This window comes from Ailuropoda melanoleuca, chromosome 11 (assembly GCF_002007445.2).
Source record: "Ailuropoda melanoleuca isolate Jingjing chromosome 11, ASM200744v2, whole genome shotgun sequence".
NCBI lineage: Eukaryota > Metazoa > Chordata > Mammalia > Carnivora > Ursidae > Ailuropoda > Ailuropoda melanoleuca.
This window is the reverse complement of record NC_048228.1, coordinates 57,441,253-57,464,587: the sequence shown is the minus strand read 5'-3', so window position 1 is coordinate 57,464,587 and position 23,335 is coordinate 57,441,253. Positions and strand designations below refer to the sequence as shown.

The window sequence follows — 23,335 nt, the reverse complement described above, 5'->3', positions numbered from 1 at the left end:
TCAAGTCCCGCATTGGGCTCCCTGCTCAGTGGGGAGTCTGCCTCTCTCTCTACCTCTCTCTACCTCTATCCCTCCCCACTGCTCATGCTTGCTCTCTACCTCTCAAAATAAAATCTTTTTTTTTTAAAGTTTTTATTTATTTATTCAACAGAGATAGAGACAGCCAGCGAGAGAGGGAACACAAGCAGGGGGAGTGGGAGAGGAAGAAGCAGGCTCATAGCAGAGGAGCCCGATGTGGGGCTCGATCCCATAACGCTGGGATCACGCCCTGAGCCGAAGGCAGACGCTTAACCGCTGTGCCACCCAGGCACCCCTCAAAATAAAATCTTCTTAAAAAATCATTTTTCATAGTGAAAAACTGTCGAGACTAAATACATTGTACACCTGAAAATATAACACTATGTTAATAATACTTGAAGAAAAGGAAGAGTAGCATTTAGAAATAAATAAAATTTACCATTTAAAAAAATAATAGCAAAAGTGGAAACTACCCAAATGCTTACCCTTTAATGAATGGATAAAAAGTGGTATATTATTTGCAATAAAAAGGAATGAGTACTTAAAAAAAAAGAGAGAGAAACTAAATATTTTCATATAACCATACAAGGTGTTAACTATAAACTCAACCAGCCACTTGTTTTTTTATATATACTGAGAGCTAAGAATGGTTTGTGTATCTTCTAAGGTTACATCTTAAATGATTATTTAACTACAGACATAACTGTTTCCATTTTGCCTTTTGGCCAGCAAAGCCTAAAATATTTACTATCTGGTCCTTTAAGAAAAGTTTGTCAACCTCCACTCTTTATAAAGGGATAAAAATAAATCATTTATCAACATGAATAATCTCAAAAATGAACTGTGGAAAAGAAGCAAGTCACAGAAGGATGTGTATACTAAAAAAACCATTTTTATAAACTTTTAAAACCATACCACATGCTGTTCATATATACATGCACACATAGGAAAAGTATAAAAATATCCATGAGAATGTTAACTACCAAATTTAGTATATAGGCTACCGCTCACAAGAAAGAAGAATGAGCTCAGCAAAGGTACACATGGGATTTCAATGGTCACTATAATATTATATTTCTTAAGTGAGGTCATGGGGAAATCAGGTGTTACTTTTTTTTTTGTAAACCTGAAATATTTTGTAAACCTGGAAAGTGGTATGGAAATGGTGTGAAAAAGTTAGAAAGAATGTGTATGGGATTTTTTTTTTAATATTTTATTTATTTATTTGACAGAGATAGAGACAGCCAACGGGAGAGGGAACACAGCAGGGGAGAGAGAGAGGAAGAAGCAGGCTCCCAGCCGAGGAGCCCGATGTGGGACTCGATCCCGCAATGCTGGGATCACGTCCTGAGCCGAAGGCAGATGCCCAACAACTGCGCTACCCAGGCGCCCTGGGATTTTTTTTCTGTACTACAATGACATACACTACTATATTTTAGGGCACTATAATTTATTTCCATACATACCTAACACCTTGCAGTTTCTCACATATAGTATATATTATTTGTTGAGTAAATGAAAGAATAAATACTATGTCAATAAGCAAAAATATGCCAGAACAACACCTAACTCACTAGGTTGTTAGGACTGATGAAAATTCATTGAAAGTTCCTAGCAAATACTTGGCACATAACAAGCACCCAAAATATGTTAACTATTATCATCTTAAGGGGAGAAGTATTAAGATGTATACTTAATTATTGAAATCACATTAACCTCACTTAAAAGGAAGCAAATCAAACTATAAATTAAAAATGACTAAGGTGTGCCTGGCTGGCTCAGTTGGTTAAGAGTCTGCCTTCAGCTCACGTCATGATCCCAGGGTCCAGGGATTGAAGTCTGCTCCTGCCTCTACCTCTCCTTCTGTCCCTTCCCCTGCTCCTGTGCCCACTGTCTCTCTCTCACTCTCCTCTCTCTCTCTCCCAAATAAATAAATAAAATCTTTTTTAAAAAAATGACTAAGATGGTTAATGATACTGAAATTAAAAAATTAAATACATTTTTAAAAATGACTAAAATGGTAAATTTTACGTGTTTTTACCACTTTAAGAAAACAACTCTTAAGTGATGATAATACTTATTAAATATATCGCTCACATCCCATGTACTATATTATTCCCCATTTTAATATGATGAAACAAATTCAGATTACTACTTTGCCCTGGGGCATCCTCCAACTAACAGTTGAGTATGGATTTACAACCAGGTTTGCCAGACGGCAGAGCCCTTTATGCTAATACTGTTTCTCCATAAATGATTAAATGACGTTGACAAACTATTAAATGAACAGCAAAAATAACTATATTGTATAAATAACAGACATTACCCAGAATGATCAAGATTTTTCTTCTTAGCCAGGTTTTCCTCATTATTTTCCAATGACTCATTCTGGAAACACCCAGAAATTTCATCACGGTCAATAATTCTTCCAGAATCTTTAGCATTTAAAAACTCCTGTGCTCTTGAGCTGCCTGAAGTAGTTCTCCTCTGCCCTTTAAATGGAATAGTTTTTTCCTCAATATTCTTAGATGATTGATTTGATTTTTCAGCAGGTTTTCGTCTACTGTTGTGACACACTGACAATTCATTTCTTCTTGAAGAATTGCTATAAATAAGACCTGAAGGGTTCAATGATAACCTAAAGTTAGCATAATGTTTATCCAGATTATCGGGCTCACTGAAATACCAACACTATTTATTTACATGTAAACGCACACACATACCAATCTCAAAGGCTCTGTTTTCAAATTAAATTCATAAACTATGCAGCTTTTCAACACCTTTAAATTTATCACAAGCTTCCAAAACCATCCTCTGTGTCTCTGCCCACTACTCTTTTGGCCATCCTTAAGATTCTGTCATTTCCCAAGCTTCCAGCTTCAGTTTCTCACTCTATATGTACCTACTTTGAGGGACCCTTCTACTCTTAACTTTAATTACCATGTAGATGCTGGTATCCTAATATTCACCTACCACTCTCCCCAAAATCTGACCCTCTGGTTTTAGTTCCTATCTTAATAAAAAGTATAACTATTTACCCAGACACCTACATCAGAAATCTGAGTCATCCAAGACTCCTGTTCCTATCCACAATCAAATTCCCTAATCCTGTCATTTCTACATTCTTAATACCTCTCAAATCCACTTCTTTCAAGCTCTCCTATCACTGGACCCTCATCATTTCTTAACCAGATTATTAAAGCACCTCTTAGTCTCCCTTTCTCTAGCCTCGCTGTTCTTCAATCCATTCTTCACACTGCTTCAAGAATCATCTTAAGAAAACACAAGGTGCATCATGACAACCTTGCTAAAATCTTTTAGTGATTATAACTTAAGGATTAAGTCCAAATATTTTCAATAATTTATTTCTACACCTAGAGTATTTACTTCATTAATCAAAATTTTCAACATTCTCCTCCACAAACCCAAAAAGGCCAGCAATACTGAACTACCTGCATTTCTCTAAAGCACTAGTTCTTAAATTGTTGGTCCTTAGACCAGCAGGATCAGCATCACTTGAGAATTTGTTTCAAATGCAAATTCTCAGGCTTCACTTCAGACCTACTAAATCAGAAGCTCTGAGGAGAGCCCAAAAACCTGTGTTTTTACAAGCCCTCCAAATAACTCTGATAAAACAATTTTTAAAAGGTTAAACTCTCAGCTCCAGATCTCTGTACATGCTACTCTACTGGAAACATCCCATCCTTCCTCCTCATCCCACCCAGTCACTCAGCTGATTTCTAATTCATCCTTCAGGAAGCTTTCCCTAATTCCCATGCCTAAATTAAGTAGCTCTCTCTCAACCCTTTAATATTTATCATCCATCTGTTTACTTATCTTTCTCTTCCAGCTGACTGACAATTCCTTGAGACCAAGATTGCTCTTTTACCTATCTATATTCCCAATGCCTAACACCAAGGGCAGGACTGTCGTGAAGCAATTTTTTCCAGTCTACTGAGATATAATTGACATATAACACTGTATAAGTTTAGGGTACACAACATAATAATTTTATATATGTATGTATTGCAAAATGAATACCAAAGAATAAATCTTAAAAGTTCTCAGCATAAAAAAAAAAAAAGTTTAACTAGAGTGGTAAATTTAAGAAGGTGCTCACTCTCAGAGAGTCATACAAGTACTGAACCTGAATTCACAAAACCCTGAGACGAGGTGCCTCCTCAAATTTCTCATTCTATGTTACTCACTTGCCCCACTCTAGTACTGGCCCTGCCTATCACCACATTCCTGCCTCACAGTATAAATGTTTCTGAACATACATGAAAAAGCAATAGGGCCACACATCTACTTATAAGCAGCCTGCTTGCATATTAGGGAAATAAACAATGCATCAACAGTCAGGAAACCTGGGTTCTACTGTTTTCCAGTTTTAGCACAGAGGTCTATGACCTTAGGGTGCAAGCCATGTTGCTTTTTTGAGCTTCAGACTTTCTTTTTCTAGCAGATGAAAGATGTTTTAACTATGAGATCTATAAGCATTCCTCCATTTTTGTGACTCCCTAACTTGATCAGAAACTCAACATCTGTTTCAAGACTGCTACATAAGTCTTTTTTTAGTAAGTCTCAGAGTTCTAGAAAACTTATCCAGGCTTTGTAAGATTTTTATTTATCCATATATTTACACACTCATCTGATACAGTACAGTTTCAGGCACCTGGGGCAGAAAGGTGAGTTCCTCAAAGCAGTAACAGGAGTAAATAATATTTTATATACTAACTACATGCCACTTAGTCCTTAAAATGAGATAGAAGGATTTGTAATCATGTTACAGAATAAGAAACTGAACAAAACAACTTACCCAAAGTGGAGAACTCATAATTTAAACTCGGATCTAAGTCCAAAATCCAAGGAAGGCTACAACAGAATATTTCTTTCTACTATCAATCAAGGATCCCAGGGACTCAAAAATTCATAGCAACTAGGCCTCAGATGTAGTGCCATATTTGTTCTACTCTCACTTGTTGATCTAAATACCACAGAGTAAACAGTATCTACATATGTAAATGTTACCTTATCATCTACCATCTTTTCATGATTACCTCCTTTAAAAGATCAAAAATGTTTCCTGAAAAAATGTTCAAGATCATTAGCCATCAGGGAAATTCAAATCAAAACCACACTGAGATACCACCTTACGCCAGTTAGAATGGCAAAAATAGACAAGGCAAGAAACAACAATTGTTGGAGAGGATGTGGAGAAAGGGGATCCCTCCTACATTGTTGGTGGGAATGCAAGTTGGTACATCCACTCTGGAAAACAGTGTGGAGGTCCCTTAAAAAGTTAAAAATTGAGCTACCCTATGACCCAGCCATTGCACTACTGGGTGTTTACCCCAAAGACACAGACGTAGTCAAGAGAAGGGCCATATGCACCCCAATGTTCATAGCAGCATTGTCCACAATAGCTAAATCATGGAAGGAACCAAGCGGCCCTTCAACAGATGACTGGATTAAGAAGCTGTGGTCCATATATACAATGGAATATTACTCAGCTATAAGAACGAACGAATTCTCAACATTTGCTGCATATATACAATGGAATATTACTCAGCTATAAGAACGAACGAATTCTCAACATTTGCTGCAACATGGACGGCACTGGAGCAGATAATGCTAAGTGAAATAAGTCAAGCAGAGAAAGACAATTATCATATGATTTCTCTCATCTATGGAACATAAGAACTAGGATGGTCGGTAGGGGAAGAAAGGGATAAAGAAAGGGGGGGTAATCAGAAGGGGGAATGAAACATGAGAGACTATGGACTATGAGAAACAAACTGAGGACTTCAGAGGGGAGGGGGGTGGGGGAATGGGATAGACTATGGAGCATCGAACTTTACATCGGAATCCGGGGATGTACTGTATGGTGACTAACATAATAAAAAATCATTTAAAAAAAAAAATCAAATTTACATTTAAAAAAGAATATTAGAAAAGGAATAAAAAAGGAAAAAAAAAAAAAGAAGTAAAAGGCAGGTTTGCTTACAGCCTTGAAAAACAGAAAGTGTCCCATATAATAAAGTTAATGTCTTATGGCAGGCATGCTTACTTCCCATTATGGAAGATTCAGGTTCCCTACACCTGGGGTTCCTCTCCTCTAATGCAACCTAATGTGTGTGCCCATGTCACCTGCCTCTTCCTATCACGCTGTGGGAATTGGGCCTCAGGGAACTGACACCAAAAAATAATGATAGTCAAACTACTGCTATAGCTGTGAATAATAAAGTTCTTCGTCTCTGAAAAAAAAAAAAAAGATCAAAAATATTTCCAAAACAATAAATGTTTCACATTGTACAGAAAAGAGTTGGCATGGCAGACATAAGAATGTTAGACCTGCTTGCAAAGTTAGCTCTTGACTAGCATTTGGGAACTTTAATTTCGGAGGGTTCCCATCGTTTCCTAACTGATAAATGTGGTTTAGTGTGCCTAAAGTGCTTTGCAAAAAATATGATTTATGTGAAAGACTTGCTTTTCTTCAAGGAGTCTGGAATTTTAGTATTTGCTAGGCAGAGGGTGCCTAGGTGACCACCTCCAGTAAAAGTCTCAGGCACTAAATCTCTAATGAGCTTCCCTAGTAGGTAACATTTCACACACCCATCATAAGTATTTATTGCCGTAAGAACTAAGTGCCTCTGATATGAATCCATTGAGGACTCCTTCAGACTTTGCCAATGTACTTTTTCTCCGATTTTGCTTTGTATTCTCTTGTTGTAAGGAAACTTCAGACTTCCATTATCACTTCTCTCACTTCACTTTCACCTGATGGCCTTGCTTACTACTTCACTGAGAAAACAAAAAAGTCAGAAGAATACATATTCATCTTCTCACCATCAACTCTACCAACCTACTTCCATCTGTGTACTGCATCACAGGCCCCTCCTTACCTATCTAAGGACTGTGATCCTATATTTATGCTCTAACTTTCTAGGAGGTTGGTTTTTGGGTTTTTTGGTGTTCTTTTTTTAATTCAGGAGTCTTTTTTAGGTTTTTATTTAAATTCCAGTTAGGAGGGGCACTGGGTGGCTCAGTCAGTTAAGCATCTGCCTTTAGCTTGGGTCATGGTCCCAGGGTCCTGGGATAGAGCCCAGCTTGGGGCAGGGGCAGGGAGCCTGCTTCTCCCTCTTTCCCCTCCCCACTGCTTGTGCTCTCTCTCGCTATCTCTCTCTCTAAAATAAATGAATGGTATTTTTTAAAAAAAATTCTAGTTAGTTAATATACAGTATAATATTTGTTCAGGTGTACAATATAGTGATTCAATACTTCCATACATCACCCAGTGCTCGTTAGGACACGTGCACTACTTAATCCCCATCACCTATTTAACCTGTCCCCCTACCAACCTTCCTTCTGGTAACTATAGGTTTGTTCTCGTCTGTTGCTTGGTTTGCCTATCTCTCTCTCCTTTTTTTTTCCCTTTGCTCATTTGTTTTGTTTAAATTCCACGTGAGTGAAATCATAGGTATTTGTCTTTCTCTGACTGACATATTTCGCTTAGCATAATACTCTCTAGTTCCATCCATGTCATTGCAGATGGCAAGATTTCATTCTTTTTATGGCTGAGTAATATTCTGTTGTGTATGTGTGTGTATACGACATCTTTACACATTCATCTGTCAAAGGACAGTGGGGCTGTTTCCATAATTTGTCTACTGTAGATAATGCTGCTATAAACATCAGGATGCATGTATCCCTCTGAATTAGCATTTCTATATTTTTTGGGTAAATATCTAGTAGTGCAATTGCTGGATCACAGCTATTTTTAACTTTCTGAGGAAGCTCCATACTGTTTTCCACACTGGCTGCACCAGTTTGCATTCCCACCAACAGTACAAGAAAGAGGGTTCTCTCTTCTCCACATTTTATGAGGTTATTTTAAATGAGCAGATAAACTGACATAACATTTTGCACATTACAAAAAAAAAAAAAAGACCTTCCTTTAACCCCACATCTCTATGTTCCCTTATCTTACTATCTCTCCTTCCTCATGTCCTACTCTTGAAACCACTTCAATCAGGCTTTTGGTCTGATCATTCCACAGAAACCATTTCTATCAAAGTGACCAACAACCTCCATATGGCCAAAATTATATTGTCAGTTCTTAACTCTCATCTACTTCAAGCCATCAGCAGTATTTAAGAGTTCATCACTCAATTCTTTTTTTTTTTAAAGATTTTATTTATTTATTCGACAGAGATAGAGACAGCCAGCGAGAGAGGGAACACAAGCAGGGGGAGTGGGAGAGGAAGAAGCAGGCTCATAGCGGAGGAGCCTGATGTGGGGCTCGATCCCGTAACGCCGGGATCACGCCCTGAGCCAAAGGCAGACGCTTAACCGCTGTGCCACCCAGGCGCCCCCATCACTCAATTCTTAAAATGCTTTCATTACTTTGCTTCTATAGCCCTAAATTCTCTTCATTTTCCTTTAACCTTACTAACTGCTCCTGTTTCGTTTCTTTTGGTGGATCTTCCTTCCCCTCTCAACTCCTGGCATTGGAGTCTCCCAGGACTCAATCCTTGGCTTTCTTTCTTCTCTAGTTTAGTCTATCACTAGGTGATTTCAGGGAGTCCTAAAGTTTTAAATATCATCTATATATTGATAAGTCCCTAATTATATGTCCTCCCAAATCTTTCCCCCTAACTTTAAAATCATTTACCAGGCTATTTCCTCAATATAACTACTTTGATATCTAATTAATTTATTATAACCTGAAATCTTGACATCCTTTCCAAATCTGCTTCTTTCATACTTTCCCTCATCTCAGTAAACAGCAGAGCTCCCTTATTCTATTTGTTCAGGCAAAAAAAAAAAAAAAATCTGAGTCATCCGAGACTTCTGGTTCTCTTTTACTCCAATCTGTTAGTACCGAATCCAACCACTTTTCATCTCTTCCCTCCAACAATCTCTTAACTAGTGCCCATGCCCTAGTTTCCTATTTAACAGTAAAAATAATTCTTTCAGGGGTGCCTGGGTGGCTCCATCGGTTGAGTGTCTGCCTTCAGTTCAGGTCATGATCCCAGAGTCCCAGGATCTACCCCCAAGTCGGGCTCCCTGCTCAGTGGGGAGTCTGCTTCTCCCTCAGACCCTCACCCCACTTGTGTTCTCTCTCTCAAATAATAAATAAATAAAATCTTTTTTAAAAAGTCTCAATTTAAAAAAAAAAAAGAATAATTCTTTTAAAAGAGGACTCAATCAAGTCACTTTATTGCTTAAAATCTTCCAGTGGCTTCCCAATACACTATCTAAACTATCTCAGTCTCTCTGACTTCATCTCTCCTGGCTTACTCATCTTTAGCCATAATGGCCTTCTTGAATTCCTCAAAAATGCCAAGTATGCTCCATCAGCACCTTTAGAAATACTGTTCCTTTGGTCTGAAATGTTACACACCAAGTTATTTGTATGGTTCCCCTCTTCATTTTTCTGAGATATGTGCTCTGAAAGATCAAAATGGACTCTCATTACTACCTTTTATAAAAACATTATTCTGTTCTATCTTCTTATCCACTCCCATTTCTACCATCTACTTCCCTTCTCTATCCTTTATCTGCTTTATTTTTCTTTATTGCCTATCACTGCATGAATTATACACTTATGTTGCTAGTCTTCCTCCACTCAAATATAAGTCCCATGAGAGCAGGGCTTTGTTTTTCCACAGCTATATCCCTATACCTAGAATACAGTATATAGTAGAGCCCAATATCTTCACACTTCACTGTTTTAATATTTCTATTAATGATCCAATTTAACTTTGTCCTCATTAGATTTTCTATGGAAAATGGAGTATAAATCAAACATAAAGCCTCTTATAGAACGACTTTTTGGAGCTCTCAATGAACATCATTTGAATAAAATACTTACTCTGTTCTGACTTTACCACCCACCAATTAGACGGACGCCTGGAAATTCTTCGACTTCTTGTAATAGTTGAAGTCACTTCATCAGGTACAAGTTTATTCTTCTTGGACCCACTGGGAAAATGCTTCTTTTTATATTCCTTATCTTTTTTCTGATTCTCTGTATAAAGACCATTAGTGCTATTTTTCTTGTTTCCTAAATTAAAGAAAACCATAAAAAAGAATTTACAATCTATGGAACCAAAGAGTTTTCAGAAAATCACAATAGGTTTAAAAAAAAAAAACAAACCCTCACTTATAGGAATGTCTTAAATCTATTCTGTGGGCTTCTTTCATCTCTCTTTTTTTTAAAGTCAAATGTTCTCGGTAAGATCTGTTTCTGTCAGTTAAATGCAAACTTTTCACATTGCTTGATAACTACCATATACTCCTGAGCCAAAAAGTTGAGTATACTCTGAAAAAGGAAAAATATATGGCTTTTTCCAACTACTTACCAATGTCCCAAGTTAAAAAAAAAAAAAAAAAGGTAACCACTGCTTCTCTGTTTTGAATTAAATCATTATTTTGTCAATATAACTTTTGAAAGAAGAGATTTAAAGTGAGGTTTCAATAAAGAGATGTTCCTATACGAAGGAAAAACATTATTTTTGTGAATAGAATTTAAAAAAAGAAAAGAGAGGGGCGGCTGGATGGCACAGTCGTTAAGTGTCTGCCTTCAGCTCAGGGCGTGATCCCAGCATTCTGGGATCAAGCCCCACATCAGGCTCCTCCACTAGGAGCCTGCTTCTTCCTCTCCCACTCCCCCTGCTTGTGTTCCTTCTCTCGCTGGCTGTCTCTGTCAAATAAATAAAATAAAATCATTAAAAAAAAAAAAAGAAAAGAGAATGAGATGAAACAATGAATATGGCAAGCAATACATAGATAATGAAAAGGTTTGGTGTCAGCAATAACCTCATTTCACTACCATGACAAATGGGTAAAAAAATAATCTAACAGAAGGGTGAAATCAATTCTAGTTGTTTTTTGTGGCTGACAACCAAGAGAAAAAAAATCAGGGAAATAAATACAAGATATTTCAACACAAATATTACAGCTAAGAGGGGCACAATCACCAAAATGGAAAATTTCTTCTTCTCAGAAATAGGTTTAAAATATTAGGTGTTTGTAGACAGAACAGAAAATTTTCTTGATCATCAAATAAATCAAGAAACCATCATTTATCAAGCAACTGAGACAAAGATTTCTGGTCTAAAGAAGGAATTAAATTCATATCAAGTAGGAAATATTCATGGAGTAAACAAATACATAAAAGTATGTAAGACCAATAGAGCAGGTATTATATATATTCACATAATTAAATATGAAACTATACAGAACTTTTTAAAAAGATGAAAGGACATCATAACACAGGTTAAAATCTGGAAATATGGTAAATACAAGACCAGACTTTCACTAAGAAGATAAATTTGGGAAAATAATTCAGATGAAGATGATATCTAAAGCAAAGGAATAATTTTCTCAAGGTATGAATATAAAGAGCAAAGGGCAAACTATTAAATGGGGAATATGGAAAGAATCGCCAAAATTTTTAGATGAAATGAGGAAAAGTAATCCATAAAGACATAGAAGGAATTCAAACAAAAAAACAGGAGAATCAGAATATTACAGCATCAGAAATTAGCTAGCGTTTAATTAGGCTATAATGAAAACTACATCTTGTCATCTTTACTGTATGTAGCATTTATCATTGTATTTGGCACATAGGCTTGAAATATGAATTCAGGGTGAACCAATGTTATAGTAGACAATGAAATTGGCAAAAGTATTTCCCAGCATAAGCTATTTTAGATAGGATCCAAGTTTTTGATACACCAAGTACACTTCACAGATCAGCTGTTTCAGCATCACCTGGGAGAGACTGTTTAGAAATACAGAATCTTGGGGTGCCTGGGTGGCTCAGTTGGTTAAACGTCCAACTCTTGATTTTGGCTTAGGTCATGATCTCAGTATCATGAGCTTAAATCCAGTGTCAGGCCCTGTGCTCGGCTGGGAGTCCGCTTGTCCCTCCCCCTCTCTCTGCTTGCTCTATTTCTCTGTCTAAACAAGAAAGACGAAAGAAGAAAAGAAAAGAAAAGAAAAGAAAAGAAAAGAAAAGAAAAGAAAAGAAAAGAGAAAAGAAAAGAAAAGAAAAGAAAGAAAAAAAAGAAAGAAAAGAAGGAAAAAGAAAAAGAAAAGAAGAAAGAGAAAGAAAGAAAGAAAGAAAGAAAGAAAGAAAGAAGAAAGAACAAAAGAAAAGACAGAGAGAAAGGAAGGAAAGGAGAGGGAGAAAGAGAGAGAGAAAGAATCAATCAATCTTGGGCAACACCTGAGATCTACTAAGCTAGTTTATGAATCAAAATGTTAAGAAAATTCTCAGGGAACTCAAATGCATATGCAAGTCTGAAAAGTACTGTTCTGCTGTTTTAGTCATTCTCCCAGTTAAATCTGATTAAGGAGCAGAGAGATAGAAAATGAGCCAAATTATGTCGAGATCCCTTACAGCAGTATAACCCTGAGTCCAGTTTGAGAATAAGTTACAAGATTCGGCAACTCTGAATTTGAGATAAAGAGAATGATTTATGCTTATAAAAGGAGTAAAAGAGAAATATTAGCCTTAATGATCTGAACCAGGCACAAAAAAAGTTGATGAAAAAAGAAAGAATATACTTTACCAATATTGTGCTTAATATGGGAATCAATCAATATGCTAGAAGTGATGAGAATGGGAGATATTGGAATAGCCACCACAGATAGCAAAAACTCGACAATAAAGAATACATTTTAGGGAATGAATATAGATAATAATAAAAGGTGAGTTCACAAAACACTAAAGCAAAGACAGAGAATTTTCAACATGATTGCCGCTGATTAGTGGGTTTAAGGAATTATCTGTACAGTTGCAAGAATCCTAACCAGTGAGCATCATTTTCAGGCCTCCTGTATGTCCACCTTCATTTCTCTTCTCCAACTCCTTTTCTTCTATTTCCCCCTTTTTTTCTTTCCCTTACCTTATCAAAAGTATCCTCAGGAACTGTTTTTTTTTTTAAATAAAGACTTTATTTATTTATTTGAGACAGAATTAGAGAGAGAGAACAGGGGGATCGGCAGAGGGAGAGGGGGGCTCGATCCCAGGTCCCCGGGATCATGAGCTGAGCTGAAGGCAGGCAATTAACCAACTGAGCCACCCAGGCACCCCCTCAGGAACTGTTCTAACAAATGAGAGGCGCTCGTGATGACAGAAATTACCCATGTTCATGAATAAACTTAAAAAAAAAAATTATTGTGAACAATGATTTAGTGACACACTGGGATAGGGAGTAATAATCAAGTAAAGGGATATTTAAACTGAGTACAAAGCTTGGTAGGGGAAAGAGTACATTTAGGAAAATTCTTCTAAGCAAAAGGTACAGCATTTTAAAAGGCCCACAGTTGAAACAGGAGTTTGTTCACGGAACTGGAAGAACTTCATTATAAAGTAACCAGGAGATGAATCTGGGGAGTAGAGAGAAAACAGAGGGTATGTGCATAAACTGCTACAATAATCTAAGAAATAAATGACTCTAACTTGGCAAGGAGAACAGCAAGAGGAATAGAGAGCAGTAACAGATACGAAAGCTACAGATGTGAAAGTCAAACTTTACACAGGTTGCTAAAGAGGAGTCAAAGATGATTTGGGTTTCTTTCCTGAGCTACTAAATTTACTATGGTCCCATTTATGAAGATAGGAAAACTAAAGAAGGAGCAATTTTAGAAGAATTTAGTTTCTAATACATCCACTTTGAGAAGCCTAAGAGACATGGGACGTGGAAAAGTTCACTGCCTCAACATAAATCATTAGTTTAGGCATTCCAAATTTGTCAAGTGCCTTTTGAATTAAAGAAAAAATATCTTCAAAGTAAAAATACCCTTGGAATTAAATTATTTTCATATTATTAGTCTTTGAAAACTGATATGGTTAGCAGAATAATATCTTTCCAAAAATGTACTCACCCTAATCCACAAAATCTGTGAAAATGTGACCTTATATGGCAAGAGACTCTGCAGATTTGACTAACAGTATAAACCTTAAAATAGGGAAATTATCCTGAATTATCTAGGCTGGTCCAATCTAATTATATGTGTTCTTAAAAGTAGTGGTCAGAAAGACAGGACAATGGAAGAAGAGGCAAAAGAATTTGGAAATGTGAGAAGGCTGGTATTTCTGGCTTTGAAGATGAAAGAAGGGAACCATGACGCAAGGATATAAACAACTTCAAGAGGCTAGAAAAGACAAGGAAACAGATTCTCTCCTAGAATCACCAGAAAGAAAAGCAACCTTGTCAACACGTTGATTTTAGCTGAGTGAGATCTATTTCAGACTTGTGACCCATAGAACTACAAGATAATAAATGTGTGTTGTTTGAAGTCACTAAGTAAGTGGTAATTTGTTATGGCAGTGACAGAAAATTAATACAACTGGTAATTAATCAGACATTATATTCACTAACCAATCTAGATTAAGACGAATTTAATATATCTGAAAATCTGTGTGAAGAATTTGGCAGGTACTTAATAAATGCTTAACATCTATAATTAAACAGTATCCCTCAAGTATACTTTCTTGATACAATGTCTCTTCCTAAGAACTTACAATAAAGCAAAATTTTGTACCTTTAAATTTTATGAATTAATATTCTACTTAAAGGACTAATAAAAAAAACTTTCCTATAATATAACTTCACTTTGGTCAGATTCTTTGTATTTTCTTAAAATTGCCAGCTGCTAATGAGGAAGTTGAAAGAAAGAGAGAGAAAGAGAAAGAAAAGAAAAAAGAGAAAGAAATCCAATAAAAATAATATGGGGGGCACCAGGGTGGCTTAGTAGGATAAGCATTTGCCTTCAGCTCAGGTCATGATCCCAGGGTCCTAGGATCAAGACCAGCTTTGCCAGGCTCCCTGCTCAGTGGGGAGTCTGCTTACCCCTCGCCCATGAGCCCCTCCCCCTGCTCGTGTTTTCTCTCTCTCTCTCAAATAAAAACCTTTAAAAAAATAATAATAATATGGGACATGTCAGACATTTACAAAGAGAGGTCCAAAAATAGAAAAGGTGGCTTTTTCCCCTTTATTTTAAGCAGAATTTTTCAAATACACAAAGGTACAAACAGACAAAACTGAAGTCTGACAACTATTATTTCAGGTGATATAAAGTCTATGTTGTAGATTACACAAAAAGAAAGCTAAAATAATTGAATAAGTAATAACTAAAGTGGAATTTCTTTTCATAAAAACTAGCTTAAATACTATGCCTTAATATATACTCTTTCTCATTTCTGTATCAGCAATATTATATTATATTATAGTCATCTAGGACCTCTAAGTACAAATACAATTCTAGTGAAGAAAGTTTTCTGGTTAGCTAATAGTTTTTTCAAATCAGTATCGAAAACACTTTCACTTATTTCAAAACTTCTTGATAGTGCTGAAAAAATACAGGCTCTAACGAGGGGACAGATCCTGAGCCAGTATTTTTGAACCTTGAGTGTCATCACCTAACTTACAGGATTATCAAGAAGGATTATATTTTGTACATATAAAGCATCTAATACATTTGTTAATGTATTCTAAAGAAATTCTGTAAGAATAACTACCCTTTCTATTACTTAAAAAGTGGTACATGGGGCGCCTGGGTGGCACAGCGGTTAAGCGTCTGCCTTCGGCTCAGGGCGTGATCCTGGCGTTATGGGATCGAGCCCCACATCAGGCTCCTCTGCTATGAGCCTGCTTCTTCCTCTCCCACTCCCCCTGCTTGTGTTCCCTCTCTCGCTGGCTGTCTCTATCTCTGTCAAATAAATAAATAAAATCTTTAAAAAAAAAAAAAAAGTGGTACAAAGAACGTAAATGAATCTTTTCTTCATGACAGTGTCATCATTACAAACCTCAGTCACTACAATGATGACATAAAGAGTGCAGCCATGCTCCAACTTTGTCTGAGACAATCCCAGTTTATGCTTCCTGTCCTGACATCTCCTCTCATTCTCAAGTGTCCCAGTTTGGATGATAAATAATATAGTGATCCAAGATAAAAAAATCTATTGAGATATTACTTAGATAACTGTTCTCTGTAATTCTATTATCATCCTGTGAACACGTGTATATCTGCTAGTCTACAGACACTACTAGATTGATTTTTTTTAATGGTGATAATTGTGTCTTAGTTATCTTTGTAATTTCAAGGCTAATTCAGTGTCTGGCAATTTACTGAATGTTAGATAAATGAGTAAATGAAGGAACAGAACAGTATCAAGTTTTACCCTATAAGAAATAGCCCCATACTATCTTGGGTTTTTTTTCCCCCCCAGTTTATATTTTAATAAACCTCAAAGAATATATGATGTCTTATTCATATTCTGGTAACCATCTGGTTTACAAGCCTTTTCCCTTCACTTTTCCCTTTATATATGCTGCCACCTTAGAAGCTACACAAAACTCAAGTGACTCAGAATTGAATTACATGTAAAATAGAGATGCTAGAAAACAGTCTATAAATTTAGGTTTACTTTGCCTACTTCCTAAAGCTAAATAGAAATATTACAAAAACATAAAGTGGTAGAATAATGTTCACAGTTATACTTAATATAAAACACTTACCCACAGGCAGCATCTGTTTTTGGAAATATCAACATTAATCATCTCTTCATACTCTTCCATATTTCTGTCTGAATTTCTCTGTAACTTACCTTGGGTGATATGTGACATATTTATATTTTTATTTTTAGATTGTTCCATATCGATCTGTTCTTCAAGTACATTGTCCTTAAATTTTCTTCTCTGTTTTTGTTTTATAGTCCTTTTCTCTCCAGATGATTTCTCTGCATTCTCATAATTCGTTTCATATTTTGTAGATCTATCACGATTTTCCAGTTCATCTGTCAAAGCACAACTCCTACCCAGTCTTTTTTGTTCAGAGGGCTGAGATTTCTCTACTGGGTAAGCTGTGTCAGAATATTTGCCACTTGTCAAAGTTGTAGGTGATACATTGTGATGTTTTTCTCTTGACTTCTTACTTTGAAGGAGTGCAGAGCTCTCTGCAGGGTATACTGTGCATTGTTTCAGAGGCCCAGCCTTTCTGGGTACAGTAATCCAAGATCGACTGGCAAAACTTCTCTCTGATTCATCAATTATAAATTCATCCTCTAACAACTTTAGGTCATTTGAAGGAGATGAATGAAGTGGAGCAGTCACTATATGCCTAACAATAGGACTAAAACAGGATGTTATAATAAATAATAGCTCAAAAAATAAAGTTTTTACCTTTGCTTTGTGAAGAAAATAATCTATATAAGAAATAAAATCTATTTATCTTTTAAAGAACAATGCACATCTCCTCAATTTTCCCTTACCCTTGAAAATCCTCCTCTTCTTTTACATTTCTGTAATACCTGATTATACTCATTTTTAACACTAACGAGATCACAGCAATTTAGAGCTGAAGGAAGCTTAGACATCAACTAATGTAATGCCCACCCAACCCATTATATATACTGAACAGTTGAAACCCAGAAATGTGTTAAACATAGCCCAGACACATTGACGGATGGTCCAAAAATGCATGCCATTATTATGTATGTTATACTAATTATATGTTTGTTTAGATTAGTATGGATGTCTCTTAAGGGCCAGATTTCTTCACATCCAAAACAAGGTTATTTCCAAGACATCTTCAAGTCTAATATTCTAAGAAAACACTACTAAATTATGCACTAAATTATATTATATAAAAATTCATTCCAAGTTTGAATAATTCACATACGTTTTCAAAAAAGTTTTAATATTACAATCATGGTATTGAAATAAATTGAAAGTATTTAGAAAGGCAGGCAAATTGGGATTAAACAGCATCTCTTCCAATTAGTTGGGAAAGGTTTCTAGAGAAGGAAGGAATTATTTAAAGGATAGTAATCTGATGGACTCTTGCATTTCCTTCCTTTTTATAGCAACACCCTCAAGCAAACCACATACTGAAGTGAGATATGCATAAGTAAAAACTTAGGGTAAACACCTAAATTCTAAAGCTAGCATATGCACTCCTGTTTCTGCCTTTTCCGCTTGAGTAAGGATGCTTAACCATTGTGTCTGCTTTTTCTATCTTTTTACTAATTAAGATATACAAAAAGATTATGAAGTGAAAATGCCTTTTCTACTTCCCTAATCTCAAACCCTTGATAACTGTTATAATGTAAAAACAGAACACACACATACATACACACACGTGTGTGTGTGTATATATATATATATATATATATATATATATACACTAAGAAATACACTATCTTCTAATAGTTTTGCAAGTTTATTTACTTAGAAAACTCTAGAAAATCCAATGAAAAACAAAGTCAATATAAACAGAAAACCACAACAAATGAATGCTTAAACAGAAATGTTACTTTTCAACATTTAAAGAAATAGCCAATCTGTTATAAATAGGTTTAATGTGCTTTACTGTATATAACTCATAATTTTATATGTTAGTTTTTATATATAAAGAAGTAATGCTAAGAATTTAAAAATTAAGCCTTCCTAAACCAGCCAATAAGAATTCTCTAGGGGTGCCTAGGTGGCTCAGTCGGTTAAGCATCTGCCTTCAGCTCAGTTCATGACCCCAGGGTCCTGGGATTAAGCCCCGCATCAGAAAGCCCGCTATTCCCTCTCCCTCTGCTGGCCACTCCCCCTGCTTATGCTTGTGCACGCTCTCGCTCTCTGTCAAATAAATAATAAATAAATAAATAAAAGTCTCTAAATCTGCTCCTCTATTCTACTTCAAGGGACTTCCATAACATCAAGATTATTCAAACTGAAGATATCCTTAGGAAACAACGTTGACACTTGCTTCAGACTGAATGACTATATACTTCCAAAATTCATAAACTGAAACCTAATCCCCAATGGGATGGTATTTGGGGGTGGGGCCTTTATGAGGTGATTAAGTCATAAGGGTAGAACACTCATGAATAGAATTAATACCCTCATAAAAGAAGCCTCAGGAAGCCCCCTTTCCACCTTCTGCCATGTGGTTATATAGCAAGAAGATAGCCATCCACGAACCAGGAAGCAGACGTCACCAGAAAAGAAAAAGGAGACTGGCATATGACAAGGGAAAATGGTATGCCAAAACAGGGACAAATGCAAATGTGTATGACCAAGTTGGCAGAAACAGTTAACTAGGGAGCACAAAGGCCATAAATACCAACAGACAAATCTGAAGCTTCTATAGGCCAGTGTTTCCCATCCCTAGCTGCCATTAATTCTAGTTAACCGCAATGCTGAGCTACAGGTAAGAATCACTGTGTGGTCACTATAGAACCTCTGAAGGTTTTTAAGTAGGCAAGAACAGATTAAAGTTTATTTTAGGACTATACTTTTATTAACACAAGCGGAAGAAAAGGAAAAAAGATTTAAAGCTCTTAACAGTGAAATACACCCTGACGTAATTCTATTTCAAAATACTGCCTTCATTCTTTGATATCATACAGACTAGAAAGTGCTAATGAGCAAAAGCACTGAATAAGCAATGAAAGCAATGAATGCTGAATAAACTTTCTTTCACATTTAATTTAGTAAGTATTTAATGATGGCTTTGGGGGTGATTTGCTGGTAAGAAACTACACTCTCCTTAGGGTTAGGCATAATTCCAATTAAAATTTGCACCAATTAAGATCAACTTTTAGTTAAATAGCATTAAGAATTCTTCATATTGTTCACAGAACATAAAAGAAAAATGTCTCAAAAGACAGTTTCTTAATAACTCACCTGGATTCACTTTTTCTTTTTACAGTTTCTAAAAATAATGTTGAAAAACTCTTTTTAGCTTGTGGCTGAATTTCATCTTCTGAATCTGGTACTCTTTTCTCAGATGTTCTTGACGATTTCCTCTCTTGTTCTTCTGATATTTTATCCTCTATTTCTGATACTTTATTTACTATTTCTACTTTCTTCAACGCATTTTTATCTTCAAAATTTAACCTAAAAGGTTAAAAAGAAGGCAAGCTGAATACTCTCACAGTTTGCTGAGTTAGGAGTTTTCCTGAACTCCCTTTCAGTAATAATACAGAGCACTTATAAAATTTTTCTCTAGGCCTTTATTTAAAGCCCTTAAATTCTGATTTGAAATCTCTTAAAATACACAAGGCAATTGCTCAGGATAATTACATTTCTCATTTGTCAATGGAAAAAAGTAAGAGAAAAGACCAAGGAAATCTGTAGCATAGAAGACTAGTTCTCAAACATTTAGTAAGATTTTGAATCATCTGAAGAATCTTATTAAAATGTAGATTCTGATTTCGTAGGTCTAGAATAGGGTTTGAGATTCTATATTTCTAACAAGCTGCCAGATAATGCATTGCTCTTGATCCTGAGCTGCATACCACATTTTGAACAGCAAAATCTTAGAATGTACTTAACTCCTTGGCTCCAAGAATTACACAAGACACTAGACAGATATTAATTATACTCACTGCAAAAGTCCCCAATAGCAAAGGACTTTGAATGATCTACCTTGCTTCTTAAAGGCCAAAATGAGCCCCAAGAAATAGACATGAATTTACCACAACTTACCCTCAAAATACTTATCCTTTGCTACATATAAATGACCCGATATATACCTACCACTGTAATTACAAATGACATAGAGAAAATACTCTTAGGAAGTTACAGAAAACATATTATAAGAAGAAAATACTTTTTTCCCATAGATTATAGAAATGTTTACCCACAAACTTCTCTGAAGTATACTTCAAGCCTTCCTTATTAAACTGAATATAAACTGAACTGTTATGCCCGTCTCATGTTAATATTCCTTAATACTTACCATAAAATACATTAAAAATAAATAACTTAAAAATTTTTATGTAGGATTCATATTATTTCAATAAATAAAAATTCACCTTTTTCTGGTTTTAAAAGAAATCTCTGTACTTGAAGACAATGTATTTACTGAATTTTCAGAAGTGTAGGTCTCTTTTTTTTGGGCAATAGATGGAATTGCATTTTGTGATATACAAGCTTTTGCATCCAAAAGAACAAAAGGTGAGCCAACAGATAAGTATAATTCCTCATGGGCTTCACTGTGATGATCTTTTCTTTTTTTACTTGACATTCTTCTCAAGTCAGGTGTATTTTTAGAACCAACATCAGTTGCCAAAATTTGCTGATGAACTTCATGGCCCTGAACTAGAAGAAAATTATATGAAGATATTAAAATTTTTTAAAATAATAATATTAGAACTAAATGTGCTTTTTAAAATTCAGCAGCAATAACTAGAAATAGTTTTCATAAGACTCACAGTTCATTAAGTTTACAAAGACCTATGATTAAAATACTAAGTGCTTTAAAAGTTCTAATTCATGAAATTAATGAATATAAAGACGCATTTGTTCCATGCTCTCAAGTTTTGAAATGACAAAAATTTTCAAACAGAAAATTCACAATTCTATGCATAGTCAATTTACCCAAGATTTAAATAAATCTATACACAGCTAAAATAATGAAGTAAGGCTAGAGAAATTATGAGATTCAATCTTTAGGTTAAGAGTCAGTAAACTAATAAGGCAGCTAGACAGCCACATATTTATACATATATATACACATATAGAGACATAACAGATATGTATAGAGATATATAAAAGATTTGTATGTGTGTATATGTAAAGGTATACATATAAAAATACTCTTTAGACATAAAAGTTTATATACATACATATATATGTACCTTTATATGTGTATGTGTGTGTGTGTGTATATATATATATAAAGAATATACATATTCTCTAAGCCTTATTACCTTCAAATATCAAAGAAAAAGTACAACTGTTGGGGAGTATTCATATTGATTTATACTACTAAAAAGCAAAGATTACAGGCATCTGGGTGGCTTAGTCGGTTAGGCAGTCCGACTCTTAATTTCAGCTCAGGTCATGATTTTAGGGTAATGAGATCAAGCCCCAAGTCGGGCTCCGCATATAACACAGAGTCTGCTTGGGTTTTTCTCTCTCTCTCTCCCTCTGCCCCTCTCCCCCAACACACACACTCTCCCTTTCTCCCTCTCACAAATAAAATCTTAAAAAAAAAAAAAAGCACAGATTAAAAATTTTAAATAAATTAAAAAGGGGCTTTTGGAAGGTTATGGAACAAGACAGTATACTTAGCTTTTTCTGCTTTTCCCTCTAAATACAACTAAACTAAAATCCTGGTAATTATCCATCAAACAACAATAACAGAACTCTACAAGCTGGAAGGAAAGAGGTATATTTGCTAGGAACCTCAAGTCTTAAGCAACAAAAGACAATACGGTAAATCCTCTAGGTTTTCCATTTATCTCCCATGTATCCCCAGACTGAGTTCTAGAGGGGTGTGCAATCCAGAACCACAAATAAGCATAGGGGAAAAAAATACCCTGCATTCTCTGGCAAAAAGACTTAGAAAAGGGAAACACAACAGAGACCTAGTGGGTAACCCCAACTCCCATTCCACAACCTGGGCCACTAAATACTCCATTCTGCAGTGGCCTTCTAAGAGCAGCAAAGCCTTAGGCCATGCCAGGCCCCACTCCATAATTTCTACAAGACAGCAATAGCAGAGGAACAAAGTCCTGGACTAACCTTGTCCCTGGACCAACCCAGTCCCCACTTCAACAATCAAAGACAGCAGGTCATATGATCCACAAACAGCTGCAAAGTAGTAAAGGCCTTGACCTCCCCAGCCACTGTTTCACAGACCAAGGTAACAGTCTCACCCACTGTTAGTATCGACAACGCAGGTGTTACTTCACAATGAGGGCCCCAGCACCAGCACCAGCAAGAACTGAGGAGGAATCTCAGCAGCATCAGGAAACAAAACAGACCAAAATACCACTGCTTAGGATTCTAAACACTTAACTGTCAATAGAAATAAAATCCACAAAAGTAAGCAAGAACCTACATATTAACCAAAACAAGGCAACTACATGCTATAACAAACAATTTAAATACAATCAGAAGTGTCCTAAAATAATAACCAAAATGTCAAGAATACAATCAAAATGACTGATTATACCAAAAACCAGAAAAACACAACCTGAACAAGAACGATATGATCAATGGACACAGACAAGATGAATCGAATGTTGAAATTATTTAATAAGAATTTTAAAGCATCCATCATAAAAATGTTTTAGCAATCAATTATAAATTGACTTAAACTCTCAAAGAAATGAGTTGCAAGGGGGCGCCTGGGTGGCACAGTGGTTAAGCGTCTGCCTTCGGCTCAGGGCATGATCCTGGCGTTATGGGATCGAGCCCCACATCAGGCTCCTCCGCTATGAGCCTGCTTCTTCCTCTCCCACTCCCCTGCATGTGTTCCCTCTCTCGCTGGCTGTCTCTATCTGTCGAATAAA

The 23,335-nt window shown here is 35.9% G+C and overlaps 1 protein-coding gene across 5 annotated transcripts in view; it reads right to left on the bottom strand.

Moving 5' to 3' along the window:
• The window catches only part of CENPC (centromere protein C), a 90,756-nt gene that overhangs the window by 43,830 nt on the left and 23,591 nt on the right, over positions 1-23,335 (bottom strand). For all 5 annotated transcript variants that reach the window (XR_004628856.1, XM_034671738.1, XM_034671737.1 and 2 more), the window contains 5 exons: positions 20,849-21,134; positions 19,716-19,928; positions 16,646-17,169; positions 9,896-10,087; positions 2,345-2,636 (listed from right to left, as the gene is read on the bottom strand). Coding sequence is in view for 4 of the 5 variants with exons in the window: in XM_034671738.1 (XP_034527629.1) it covers positions 2,345-2,636; positions 9,896-10,087; positions 16,646-17,169; positions 19,716-19,928; positions 20,849-21,134 (1,507 nt within the window). In the remaining variant the exon portion in view is untranslated. The remainder of the gene's footprint in view (positions 1-2,344; positions 2,637-9,895; positions 10,088-16,645; positions 17,170-19,715; positions 19,929-20,848; positions 21,135-23,335) is intronic.